At 44.9% G+C, this 13,824-nt stretch overlaps 1 protein-coding gene across 3 annotated transcripts in view; it reads left to right on the top strand.

The window, feature by feature from the left end:
- Positions 1 to 6,476, top strand: part of LOC126424944 (uncharacterized) — an 87,990-nt gene extending 81,514 nt beyond the window's left edge. For all 3 annotated transcript variants that reach the window (XM_050087798.1, XM_050087797.1, XM_050087796.1), the window contains one exon: positions 6,082 to 6,476. In XM_050087798.1, the coding sequence (XP_049943755.1) occupies positions 6,082 to 6,132 (51 nt within the window). In that variant the 3' untranslated portion in view covers positions 6,133 to 6,476. The remainder of the gene's footprint in view (positions 1 to 6,081) is intronic.
- Positions 6,477 to 13,824: the final 7,348 nt, after the last annotated feature.

The raw sequence follows: 13,824 nt of genomic DNA, 5'->3' as shown, positions 1-13,824 counted from the left end.
AAACAGGACGACGGCAAGCCAGCGTCCCTAACCTCCCCTCCTGTCCGCACCAAAGAGATAGTACATGCCTGACACCATTCCACTTTCGGGGCGATCGAGAGCGATATGAAAATAGAAGCAACGAACTTCAAAACGCCACCACCGCTCTAGTAGAACATTTATTCAGATTCAGTGCTCTGCAAAATTATGTTGCTACCTTCGGATCCGTAAAGAATTGACTGAGGAAGCACAAAACAGGGTGCTAGATATCTACATAAATTTAAAAAAAAAAATGCATACATAACGTGTTAATACTAGCACGAATCCTTTACAGAAGAATGGAAAAACAGGTAGAAGCGGAACAAACACTGGTAGCAGTTATTTATGTAAAATATCTGGGAGTATGCGTACGGAAAGATTTGAAGTGGAATGATCATATAAAAATAATTGTTGGTAAGGCGGGTACCAGTTGAGATTCATTGGGAGAGTCCTTAGAAAATGTAGTCCATCAACAAAGGGGGTGGCTTACAAAACACTCGTTCAACCTATACTCGAGTATTGCTCATCAATGTGGGATCCGTACCAGATCGGGTTGACGGAGGAGATAGAGAAGATCCAAAGAAGAGCGGCGCGTTTCGTCACAGGGTTATTTGGTAACCGTCATAGCGTTACGGAGATGTTTAGCAAACTCAAGTGGCAGGCCCTGCAATAGATTCGCTCTGCATCGCTGTGTAGCTTGCTGTCCAGGTTTCGAGAGAGTGCGTTTCTGGATGAGGTATCGAATATATTGCTTCCCCCTACTTGTACCTCCCGAGGAGATCACGAATGTAAAATTAGAGAGATTCGAGTGCGCACGCAGGCTTTCCGGCAGTCGTTCGTCCCGCGAACCATACGCGACTGGAACAGAAAGGGAGGCAATGACAGTGGCACGTAAAGTGCCCTCCGCCACACACCGTTGGGTGGCTTGCGGAATATAAATGTAGATGTACATGTAGAAACCTACCTCGGGGAAAATTAGTTTGGATTCAGAAGAAACTTATCAACACGCGAGTCGATATAGACCCTACCCATTCTCATAGAAGATAGGTAAAGGAAAGGTAAACCTATATTTATATACCGAGCGAGGTGGCGCAGTGGTTAGCACACTGGACTCGCATTCGGGAGGACGACGGTTCAATCCCGTCTCCGGCCATCCTGATTTAGGTTTCCCGTGATTTCCCTAAATCGTTTCAGGCAAATGCCGGGATGGTTCCTTTGAAAGGGCACGGCCGATTTCCTTCCCAATCCTTCCCTAACCCGAGCTTGCGCTCCGTCTCTAATGACCTCGTTGTCGACGGGACGTTAAACACTAACCACCACCACCTATATTTATAGCATTTGTAGACTTACAGAAAGCTTTTGACAATGTTGACTAAAATACTCTTTCAGATTCTGAAGGGGGCAGAGGTAAAATACAGGGAACAAAAGGCTATTTGCAATTTCTAAAGAAACCGGATGACAGTTAAAAGGGTCGAAGGGCACGAAAAGCAAGCACTGGCATTGGGACAGGGTTGTTGCCTATCCCCGATGTTATTCAATCTGTATATTGACCAAATAGTAAAGAAAACAAAAAAAATGGAGGAGGAATTAAAGGCCAGGGAGAAGAAATGAAAACTTCCAGAGCTAGAAATATTTGTGAACCTGAGTTGCTCGACGCTGAGATGGAACATCTCCACAATGCACTAATGAAGAATGGATTTTCGTCCGCCGAAATAAAACGTGCGTTGAGACAGCCACGCAGAAATCATACTGACGTACAGGCTACTGCAAAATCTAAGGTTTTCCTGGAGTTTGTTAAAAATGTAACGGAAAGAATAGGGAGGATCTTGACGAAGCGGAATATTACCGTAATTTACAAGCCCACCAGGAAGATACAGGAATACCTTAAGCCTGCTAAGGACGCTCGCAAACCTTTGGAAAAAGCTGGAGTGTATAGGATCCCATGCAGCTGTGGTGATGCTTATGTGGGTACAACTAAAAGAAGTGTTTCTGAACGTTTGGAAGAGCACAAGGGAAATTGTAGAAGAGGAGAAACGGAACGATCAGCTGTTGCGGAGCATGCTTTCCAGCCAGGGAACCACAATATTCGTTTCGAGGAGACGCAAGTACTAGCGGCCACAAGCGGATACTACGAAAGGCTCTACAGGGAGGCAATCGAAATCGCTAAACACCCAAATAATTTCAACCGAAAGGAGGAGGGTGTGAAATTAAACGGTGTATGGATGCCTGTGTTAAAGAAGATGTGTACCACCCGTCCACTACTGGGTGATGGCAACGGCGATTGACGGTGACGGACAGCGGCCAATTGCACTGACGTTTTCAAAACACGTGACGTCACGCCGCGGCGTGGGAGCGCGCGGACACGGAATTTAGCGGCAGTCAGTAGCGAGCCAGTGGGTGTGTTGGACCTCCCATCGAGTTACGGACCCCCTTGAAGATGTCTCCCGCAGTCGGAGACGAAACGTTGGGAATTGAGACCAAATTCATCAACCGACCACGGCATAACAGCCCGGATAATTATAATGGACATGATATTTCCGGCCGTGGAAGTCTACATTTTAGTAAATATAGTACAGTTTGTACATCGCAACCTTTATGGTTTTTAATAATAGACAAACTCTCAATAATTAGCTATTCTGTCTCTGAACAGCAGCACTCGGTTGAAATACCCCCGAAACCATAGCAGAAAAACTGATACCCTTTCATCCATTAAGCACATGGTCATATAATCATAATAATTAACTGTTTGGCGGCTTCGGTAAATCACAAAACCCAATAAAGGAATTTAAAAGGGGGTTTTTCAACCTCTCACCCCGAGCAATACAGTGGCCGACGGCCTCCACTTAACGGCCGAGAGCAGCGGCGTTTGCGTAGAGTTGTCAGTGCTGGCAGACAAGCAACATTGCACGAAATAGCCGCAGAAATCAATGTGGGACGTACAACGAACGTCTCCTTTTGGCGTTATGGTCTGTGGCAGCAGACGACCGAAGCGAGTGCCTTTGTTAACAGCACGACATCGCCTGCAGCGCCTCTCCTGAGCTCCTGACCGCATTGGTTCGACCCTGGACGACTGGAAAACCGTGGCCTGGTCAGGTGAGTCCCGATTTCAGTTGTTAAGAGCTGATTGTATGGTTGGAGTGTTGGGCAGACCCCATGAAGCCGTGGGCCCAAGTTATAAACAAGGCACTGTGCAAGCTGGTGGTGGCTGCGTGATGCCGTGGGCGGTGTTTACGACGAGTAGACTGGATCTTATGGTCCAAGTGAACAGATTATTGGCTGCAAATGGTTATGTTCGGTGACTCGGACAACATCTGCTGCCATTCATGTTCCCAAGTAACGATAAAATTTTTATGGGTAGTAATGGGGGATATGATACTGTGTGAAGAGTTTGAGAGAGCACTGGAAGACCTGAGTCGAAACAAGGCCCCCGAACATTCCATTAGAACTACTAACAGCCTTGGGAGAGCCAGTCCTGACAAAACTCTACCATATGGTGAGCAAGATGTTTGAGACAGGCGAAACACCCTCAGACTTCAAGAAGAATATAATAATTCCAATCCCAAAGAAAGCAGGTGTTGACAGATGTGAAAATTACCGAACTATCAGTTTAATAAGTCACAGCTGCAAAATACTAACGCGAATTCTTTACAGACAAATGGAAAAACTGGTAGAAGCCGACCTCGGGGAACATCAGTTTGGATTCCGTAGAAATGTTTGAACACGTGAGGCAATACTGACCCTACAACTTATCTTAGAAGAAATGTTAAGGAAAGGCAAACCTACGTTTCTAGCATTTGTAGACTTAGAGAAAGCTTTTGACAATGTTGACAATGGTGGCAGGGGTAAAATACAGGGAGCGAAACGCTATTTACAATTTGTACAGAAATCAGATCGCAGTTATTAGAGTCGAGGGACATGAAAGGGAAGCAGTGGTTGGGAAGGGACTGAGGCAGGGTTGTAGCCTATCCCCAATGTTATTCAATATGTATATTGATAAGCAATAAAGAAAACAAAAGAAAAGTTCGGAGTAGATATTAAAATCCATGGAGAAGAAAGAAAAACTTTGAGGTTCGCCGATGACATTGTAATCCTGTCAGAGACAGCAAAGGACTTGGAAGAGCAGTTGAAGGGAATGGACAGTGTCTTGAAAGAAGGATATAAGATGAACATCAACAAAAGCAAAACGAGGGTAATGGAATGTGGTCAAATTAAGTCGGGTGATGCTGAGGGAATTAGATTAGGAAATGAGACACTTAAAGTAGTAAAGAAGTTTTGCTATTTGGGGAGCAAAATAACCGATGATGGTCGAAGTAGAGAGGATATAAAATGTAGACTGACAATGGCAAGGAAAGCATTTCTGAAGAAGAAAAATTTGTTAACACCGAGTATAGATTTAAATGTCAGGAAGTCGTTTCTGAAAGTATTTGTATGGAGTGTAGCCATGTATGGAAGTGAAACATGGACGATAAACAGTTTGGGCAAGAAGAGAATAGAAGCATTCGAAATGTGGTGCTACAGTAGAATGCTGAAGATTAGATGGGTAGATCACATAACTAACGAGGAGGTGTTGAATAGAATTGGGGAGAACAGGAGCTTATGGCGCAACTTGACTAGAATAAGGGATCGGTTGGTAGGACATGTTCTGAGGCATCGAGGGATCACCAATTTAGTATTGGAGGGCAGCGTGGAGCGTAAAAATCTTAGAGGGAGACCAAGAGATGAATACACTAAGCAGATTCAGAAGGATGTAGGCTGCAGTAGGTACTGGGATATGAAGAAGCTTGCACAGGATAGAGTAGCATGGACAGCTGCATCAAACCAGTCTCAGGACTGAAGACCACAACAACAACAACAACAACAGTAATGCGGCGTGACACCGGTACACAGTTGTACGTGAGTAGTATGTAGAACATCCTGGACAGTTCGAGCGAATGATTTGCCCACCCAGATCGCCCAACATGGATCCAAAAAATGGTTCAAATGGCTCTGAGCACTATGGGACTTAACATCGGAGGTCATCAGTCCCCTAGAACTTAGAACTACTTAAACCTAACTAACCTAAGGACATCACACACATCCATCCCCGAGGCAGGATTCGAACCTGCGACCGTAGCAGTCGAGCGGTTCGAGACTGAAGCGCCTAGAACCGGTCGGCCTCTCAGGCCGGCCCAACATGGATGCCACTGAACTTTTATGGGATATAATCGATAGGTCAGTTCGTGCACAAAATCCTGCACCGGCAACACTTTCGCAATTGTGGCCTGCTATACAGGCAGCATGGATCAATAATTCTGCAGAGGACTTCCAACGGCTTGCTGAATGCATGTCACGTCTAGTTGGTCGTCACGCCGGACGAAAGGAGGTCCGACACTATATCAGGAGGTGTCCCATGTCTTTTCTCACCACAGTGTACGCGAAAATACTAGATTAAGCTGTTCACATAACACGCAGAAGTTCTTTCCGTGCTGGCGGGTAAGACAAATGTAGAAGACGACTAATGCAAAGTATCTGTAAGCACTACACCCTTGAAATATGAAATATTCAGTCTGCCTGCTTGTATGCGGGCGTTTGGGCGCTGCGCAGTTTGCAGGCACGATTTCGAAGAGACATGCGGCAACTACTTGTCTTCAAATATGTCCTTTGAGGTCCCTCGCTTTGAAAACAACCACAGTAAGAGCACACAGTTCTGGCGGCTGCCATCAGAGTGTGGCACCGCCCCACACGTCCGCAGCTCGTGGCCTACTGGCTAGCGTTGCTGTCTCTGGATCACGGGGTGCCGGCTTCGGTTCCCGGCCGGGTTGGGGATTTTTCTCTGCCCGGGTACTGGGTGTTTTGTGTTGTCCTCGTCATTTCATTCTCGCCATCATGCGTGACAGTTGCTAGATTGGACTGTGTAAAAAATGGGACTTTGTATGGGCGCTGATGACCGTGCTCTTGGGCGCCCCACAAATCAAACCATCATCATCATCACTGCGCAACAACCTCCCTCCTCCCCCCCCCCTCTCCCTCTCTCTGTCTATCTGGCTCAGGCTGACCGTCCTTCCTCTCTCTCTGGTGTTCCAGACGTACCAGCGGAACGGCGCCACAAACGACGGGAACGAAAGGCCTGCGTAGTCCGTCGACTGACTGATTACCAAATGGAGCTGCAAACGCAGCATATTTCTGGAGTGGCTTACTACAAGGGCTTACCGAAAGGCCAACAGGTGGATAGATGGTGAAGCCGCGAACATAACACGAGGCCAAATCTGACGACAGAACATCTAGATGATAAGATTATTTTCTACCTGCAACTTCTCAAGCGGCATTACATATAAGTTAGCTGACGTCTTGTCGATGCTTGGTTGTTTGTCCATTGCAATCTTAAATTACACACAAAAAGAATGCAACCTGTCAATAGAATAAGAAACAGATCCAGCTTGTTTACATGTTTCTAAAAGAATAAATATAGAAAGCCACATATATAGCAAATTTAGCTGAAATTTCTGCAGCGTTCAAGGTCCATGCATCCATGGCACGCCTTAATCCATTCCATTCCTTTCCCTTCCCTTCCCTTCCCTTCCCTTAGCTTCCCTTCCCTTCCCTTAATATAATCTCAAGGAGTGCTAGTGCTGACCTATTCTGAATGAAGATATGGGAGTGAATATGACCTACACTTATAGCACTTACAATACAAATTATATATTACAAAAAGAGAGTGAAATTTTCACCCGGCAACGGAGTGTGCGCTGAAATGAAACTTCGTGGCAGATTACAACTGTGTGACCCAGACTCGATCACGGGACCTTGGCCTTTCGAGAGTAACTGCTCTGCTAACCGAGTAGTGAGTTGTTAGAGCCACGAAAGGCTAACGTCCCGTGTTAAGCTGCTTTACGTCTAGTCACATACGTACCGGTTTTGTTTGAAATTGCTCCAAACATTCCCGCATTAGACTTCGCAGGTCACCCCCTCCTGCCGTCATCCACTCCCATAGGGATTAAATGTCATCAGGACTCAATCCCCATCGACTACTCTGAACACACACACACACACACACACACACACACACACACACACATACAGGGCTATTACAAATGATTGAAGCGATTTCATAAATTCACTGTAGCTCCATTCATTGACATATGGTCACGACACACTACAGATACGTAGAAAAACTCATAAAGTTCTGTTCGACTGAAGCCGCACTTCAGGTTTCTGCCGCCAGAGCGCTCGAGAGCGCAGTGATACAACATGGCGACAGGAGCCGAGAAAGTGTATGTCGTGCTTGAAATGCACTCACATCAGTCAGTCATAACAGTGTAACGACACTTCAGGACGAAGTTCAACAAAGATCCACCAACTGCTAACTCCATTCGGCGATGGTATGCGCAGTTTAAAGCTTCTGGATGCCACTGTAAGGGGAAATCAACGGGTCGGCCTGCAGTGAGCGAAGAAACGGTTGAACGCGTGCGGTCAAGCTTCACGCGTAGCCCGCGGAAGTCGACGAATAAAGCAAGCAGGGAGCTAAACGTACCACAGCCGACGGTTTGGAAAATCTTACGGAAAAGGCTAAAGCAGAAGCCTTACCGTTTAGAATTGCTACAAGCCCTGACACCCGATGACAAAGTCAAACGCTTTGAATTTTCGGCGCGGTTGCAACAGCTCATGGAAGAGGATGCGTTCAGTGCAAAACTCGTTTTCAGTGATGAAGCAACATTTTTTCTTAATGGTGAAGTGAACAGACACAATGTGCGAATCTGGGCGGTAGAGAATCCTCACGCATTCGTGCAGCAAATTCGCAATTCACCAAAAGTGAACGTGTTTTGTGCAATCTCACGGTTTAAAGTTTACGGCCCCTTTTTCTTCTGCGAAAAAAACGTTACAGGACACGTGTATCTGGACATGCTAGAAAATTGGCTCATGCCACAACTGGAGACCGACAGCGCCGACTTCATCTTTCAACAGGATGGTGCTCCACCGCACTTCCATCATGATGTTCGGCATTTCTTGAACAGGAGATTGGAAAACCGATGGATCGGTCGTGGTGGAGATCATGATCAGCAATTCATGTCATGGCCTCCACGCTCTCCCGACTTAACCCCATGCGATTTCTTTCTGTGGGGTTATGTGAAAGATTCAGTGTTTAAACCTCCTCTAACAAGAAACGTGCCAGAACTGCGAGCTCGCATCAACGATGCTTTCGAACTCATTGATGGGGACATGCTGCGCCGAGTGTGGGAGGAACTTGATTATCGGCTTGATGTCTGCCGAATCACTAAAGGGGCACGTATCGAACATTTGTGAATGCCTAAAAAAACTTTTTGAGTTTTTGTATGTGTGGGCAAAGCATTGTAAAATGTCTCAAATAATAAAGTTATTGTAGAGCTGTGAAATCGCTTCAATCATACACTAATGGTGCAACTGGTGCAACGCTTGTCTTATAGAGACTGTATAATTTCCCAGATAACACATCACATCACATCAGGTAAAAGCGGGACTCATGAGGCGGTGGGGAGTGACGCTGCACATCTAACCGCTGGTGAGATCAATTTACTCGCAAGTTTTTGTACTTCAAGAATGGAAAATAGAGGACAAATTGAGGGAATTAAAATTTCGAGACCAAGGTAAGTGAAGAAAATTTTACACGATTCCTTTTTAATCGTGGGTACTAGCACATACGGCTTCTTTCGCTAACATCATTGGTGAAAACGGGGGTGCGGCATCTGGCCCTATGAAAACGAGCAGATGACGCAACGTTATTGTGGGACAGATGCCGCCATGCTTGCAACGCCAACAGGAGTCCTTCAGATTTCGTTTTACAGAAAAATTCCGAGAAAACGCATTAGGACAACAGACAGCGGAAAACAGACTACAGAAGATCTATCAGAGGCCGTGAGACTAATCCGAAAGGAAAGCAGCTCGAATGAAAAAATATACCAGAAAAAACAGCGAGGAGAAGATTAGCTATGCGCAGTTTCAAGAAAATAGATCGTGGACCGTTATCATACTTGGGTGAAGACGCAGAAAATAAATTAGCTGCCCACCTAAAGAAATTGCAAGCATATGGCTTTGCTCCCAAACCGTCAGACCTCGTGCAGATAGCTTTCAATTTAGATGATCAGATGGGACTGAAAAACAAATTCAACCAAGGAAAGAGACGTGCAGGGAAAGATCGGATTCTCTCACTTTTAGAACGCAATGTAGACTTAGGCACGAGAAAAGTGTAAGGGCTTTCTGTTGCCAGAGTGATTGGAATCCACAGGGACGAAGTCAGTTCTTATTTTGATAATTTGACAAAAACATTAACAGAAAACGGGCTTTTGCATTAACCATGTAGTACGTACAATGTAGACGAAACTGGTCTACAGTTAGACAATGAGCAATGGTAAGCTGTGCCAGCAAGAGGAAGCAGAAATACAATGCTAATTTCTGTCGGCAAAAGGAAGCAGAAACGCTGAAAAAGGAGAGGAAATAACAGTTATTGCCTGCTGTAACGGTGAAAGAAATTTCTTACCACCGTAGTGCATTTACATGCCTCCGGGAGCATACGTTGTTATCACAAGAGAATCCGCTTACGTGAGTACTGATGTTTACATGGATTGCTTCAAAAACCACTTCCTTCCCAGAAAGGCAAGTGGGTGTGCTCTGCTTCTGCTAGATGCTCATGTTCTCATAGGAATTCTCTCATCCTTTCGGCAGCCGTGTCTTGCCACGGTCCGAACGGCTCCCCCCGTCGGAGGTTCGAGTCCTCCCTGGGGTATGGGTGTGTGTGTGTCGGCCTTACCGTAAGTTAGTTTAAGTTAGATTAAGTAGTGTGTAAGCCTAGGGACCGATGACCTCCCAGTTTGGTCCCATAAGACCTCACCACAAATTTCCAAAATTTCTCACCCTTTTGGATCTAGCTGTTGAAAAGAAGTGTCGATAGTTTGTTTGCTTAATACGACACACCTTTCACAGCCACTTGAAACGTCCCCTTTGAAATATTATACATGACTGTGCTTAAACTGACACAATATTTTTAGCGCAACGCAATTTGACTTTCAAAAATCCCTACAAAAGAATCACCCTGACTAACATTAACCTATACGTTTCACAAATCACTTACCTCACAAAAATCTTGGTTACTCGAACTACTGCAATACAGCGAGCGCCACTACTGCCAGCTAAATAAAAGATTCTAACTACGGAAGGCACAAACTACTGATAGGCATAGTTAGCAAATTAAAGATTTTAATAGAGAACAAACAATGTATTTATCTTAATAGTGTTGAAAAATCATAATATACATAGCAGTTCATGACATCCAGTCTTACAAATTTACTGTCTATGATGGACACACGACCAGATCATCCAGGGATTTTCTCTGCCTCGTGATGGCTGGGTGTTGTGTGATGTCCTTAGGTTAGTTAGGTTTAAGTAGTTCTAAGTTCTAGGGGACTGATGACCATAGATGTTAAGTCCCATAGTGCTCAGAGCCATTTGAACCATTTTGAACCAGATCATCCACTCTCAAATCTCCGCCATGTCTCTCCCCACATCCACCACTGCTGGCGGCTCACCTCCAACTGCGCAACGCTACGCGCTGTTCACATCCAGCTGCCCAACACTACAATGGCAGACAACAATGCAAACTAGCCACAGACTGCACACAGCACAGCCAGTGATTTTCATACAGAGCGCTACGTAACGTTGCCAATAAGAAAACATAAACAGCCTACTTACACACTAGACCGATCGCCGGCCGGAGTGGCCGTGCGGTTCTAGGCGCTACAGTCTGGAACCGAGCGACCGCTACGGTCGCAGGTTCGAATCCTGCCTCCGGCATGGATGTGTGTGATATCCTTAGGTTAGTTAGGTTTAAGTAGTTCTAAGTACTAGGCGACTGATGGCCTCAGAAGTTAAGTGTCATAGTGCTCAGAGCCATTTGAACCATATTTGAACTAGACCTATCACTTCAAAAGCCGCTAAAATCTTGCTTTAAAGAGGCTCGCTCACTTATGGATTGGAAGTGATGCAAGCAGTGACAGAAGTAGTACAAGGCAGCAGTTTGGAGAGTTGCTCTTCAGAGCAAGGACTCGTGCTGCAACTGTCCAGATTGGTGAATCCGGATTTAGAGCCACTGCAATTGTCCAGCTCGATAGAGCAGTAACTCCGACCCATGCCATCGTTCCAGCCATAAATAATACTGAGCTCCCAGCTATTGAAGACGTCTCTAATGATTTGACTCCAGATGAGCCATCAACATCAACGTGTTAAATAAATTTGTTAGCAGCACCCCCTTCTACTTGCAAACACTGCACAAATTGGCTACTGTTCGACAAGCTGCACAGGGCAATTGCACTAACCTAATACTTATGCCACCTCGACTGTAGCACCGGTACCGACAAACAATTTATTCAGCCTTAAAATACGGCACAACACATACACACACTTCCAAATTCCGAACACGTCACACTCTTGATGGGTGTGTGGTAGCTGAGCCTCGCCGCCAATCTACAGGTGGCGTCGCGCTCTCAGCTGTAGTCGTCTTTGGCCAGAGGGCGTGGCTGTCGGCCTGGTACGCCACGCCAGCAGGGGGCTCGCTCTATCGAGTTTCCACGGTGGAGCTGTGAAGTTACAGTTGGACGGCGGTCGAGCTTAGGGTTGTCCTGCGCACCTACGTCACGTATTCTCCAACAGCCAATGAGCGTTCATTGTTCTGACCACTCTGCTGTGAATGCCGTAGCCAATGCGAGCATTAAGTGCGATCGTAGAGAGTTTATAGCGCCCCCAGAGAAATAGTAATAATAAAAGACTTAAAAAACAGTATTTTTAAAGAAGAGACATTTAAAAATTGAATAATATATAGATTTTTTATCATGTACCCGTATTATAATAATTTCTCTGTGTAAGTTTCGAGTGCAAAGAAATACAACAAAATGATCGAAAGAGACAAGATACGCTCTTTTGTTAATATTTTAGTCGTCTTCTCTTCTTCTCTTGTCTTGGTTGTGTGTTGACGGACATCTTGCGTGTGCTGGCAAATGTAAGCATATTTGTACTAATTAAGCAGATAATACAGGGTGATTCAAAAAGAATACCACAACTTTAAAAATGTGTATTTAATGAAAGAAACATAATATAACCTTCTGTTATACATCATTACACAGAGTATTTAAAAAGGTTTTTTTTTCACTCAAAAACAAGTTCAGAGATGTTCAATATGGCCCCTTCCAGACACACGAGCAATATCAACCCGATACTCCAACTCGTTCCACACTCTCTGCAGCATATCAGCCGTAACAGTTTGGATAGCTGCTGTTATTTCTCGTTTCAAATCATCAATGGTGGCTGGGAGAGGTGGCCGAAACACCATATCCTTAACATACCCCCATAAGAAAAAGTCGCAGGGGTAAGATCAGGGCTTCTTGGAGGCCAGTGATGAAGTGCTCTGTCACGGGCTGCCTGGCGGCCGATCCATCGCCTCGGGTAGTTGACGTTCAGGTTTCATAACTAACCTTTTTCGTAGGACTCTCCATACAGTTGATTGTGGAATTTGCAGCTCTCTGCTAGCTCTGCGAGTCGATTTTCTTGGGCTGCGAACAAATGCTTGCTGGATGCGTGCTACATTTTCATCACTCGTTCTCGGCCGTCCAGAACTTTTCCCTTTGCACAAACACCCATTCTCTGTAAACTGTTTATACCAACGTTTAATACACCACCTATCAGGAGGTTTAACACCATACTTCGTTCGAAATGCACACTGAACAACTGTCGTCGATTCACTTCTGCCGTACTCAATAACACAAAAAGCTTTCTGTTGAGCGGTCGCCATCTTAGCATCAACTGACGCTGACGCCTAGTCAACAGCGCCTCAAGCGAACAAATGTACAACTAAATGAAACTTTATAGCTCCCTTAATTCGCCGACAGATAGTGCTTAGCTCTGCCTTTTGTCGTTGCAGAGCTTTAAATTCCTAAAGTTGTGGTATTCTTTTTGAATCACCCTGTATATTGATTTAATATTATTGTGCACTTTTAATTTGTAAGAGGTGATCCCGATTTCATGTCAGCCTTCCTTTGAATTAACCTGCATTCGAGTAATTTACAGTTCAACAATCGCAGCGGCCGATGCAGCCAACGACGCCATTACGTGGCGATATTAACTTATAACAATTAGCGGAAGCGAAAAACTCGCCCGCTACTAACATAATATACATTTTTCTCCACAGCCGCCCGACGTTGCAGAAAATACGTAGCTTTAAGGTTCTTATTTTCAGTGCCACAGCCGAGAGCCAGAGCCAGGACTTCGACTACAGTGCAACGGTTAACGGAGGTAAGAAGGAATTCTCTCGCGCGTGTGTGGGCCGCAATTGTAATTAATAACTAAAGATCTTTTGCTTTGAAGTGAACTGACTAGCCGAGAAAATTAATATGAAAACTTTATTCCATTGTTCAATTTATATGCTCATGTTTTAAGATTCAGCGAGTCTAACGTTCATTAACGTAAAAAATAGCTTAAGATTAATATTGTTAAAAAGGAGAACTTCACGAAAGCATTTAATCGTAAATCAAAATTGAATGAAATATAATTTTTATTAAGGCCCACCACGTAAGTCGGCAACAAACAAAATAATAATAACAATATATTAAATTCGCAGGATATATCGCGAAGTGTGGTAGCTTCAGTAATTAACGGACGCGAGAAGTTGTTTAGTGAATTTCGGTTCCATTTGTTGCGAGATGTCATGGCTGATTGTGGCGATGAGTGACAAGTTATGCGTAAGCAAGCGGGAGAAATAATTCGCAGGATATACGGTTTGTTCAAGTGGAAAGTAGGCACACGTCGACA

Source organism: Schistocerca serialis, chromosome 10 (genome assembly GCF_023864345.2).
Source record: "Schistocerca serialis cubense isolate TAMUIC-IGC-003099 chromosome 10, iqSchSeri2.2, whole genome shotgun sequence".
NCBI lineage: Eukaryota > Metazoa > Arthropoda > Insecta > Orthoptera > Acrididae > Schistocerca > Schistocerca serialis.
The sequence above is the reverse complement of the archived record's forward strand: the minus strand, read 5'-3'. Positions and strand labels throughout refer to the sequence as shown.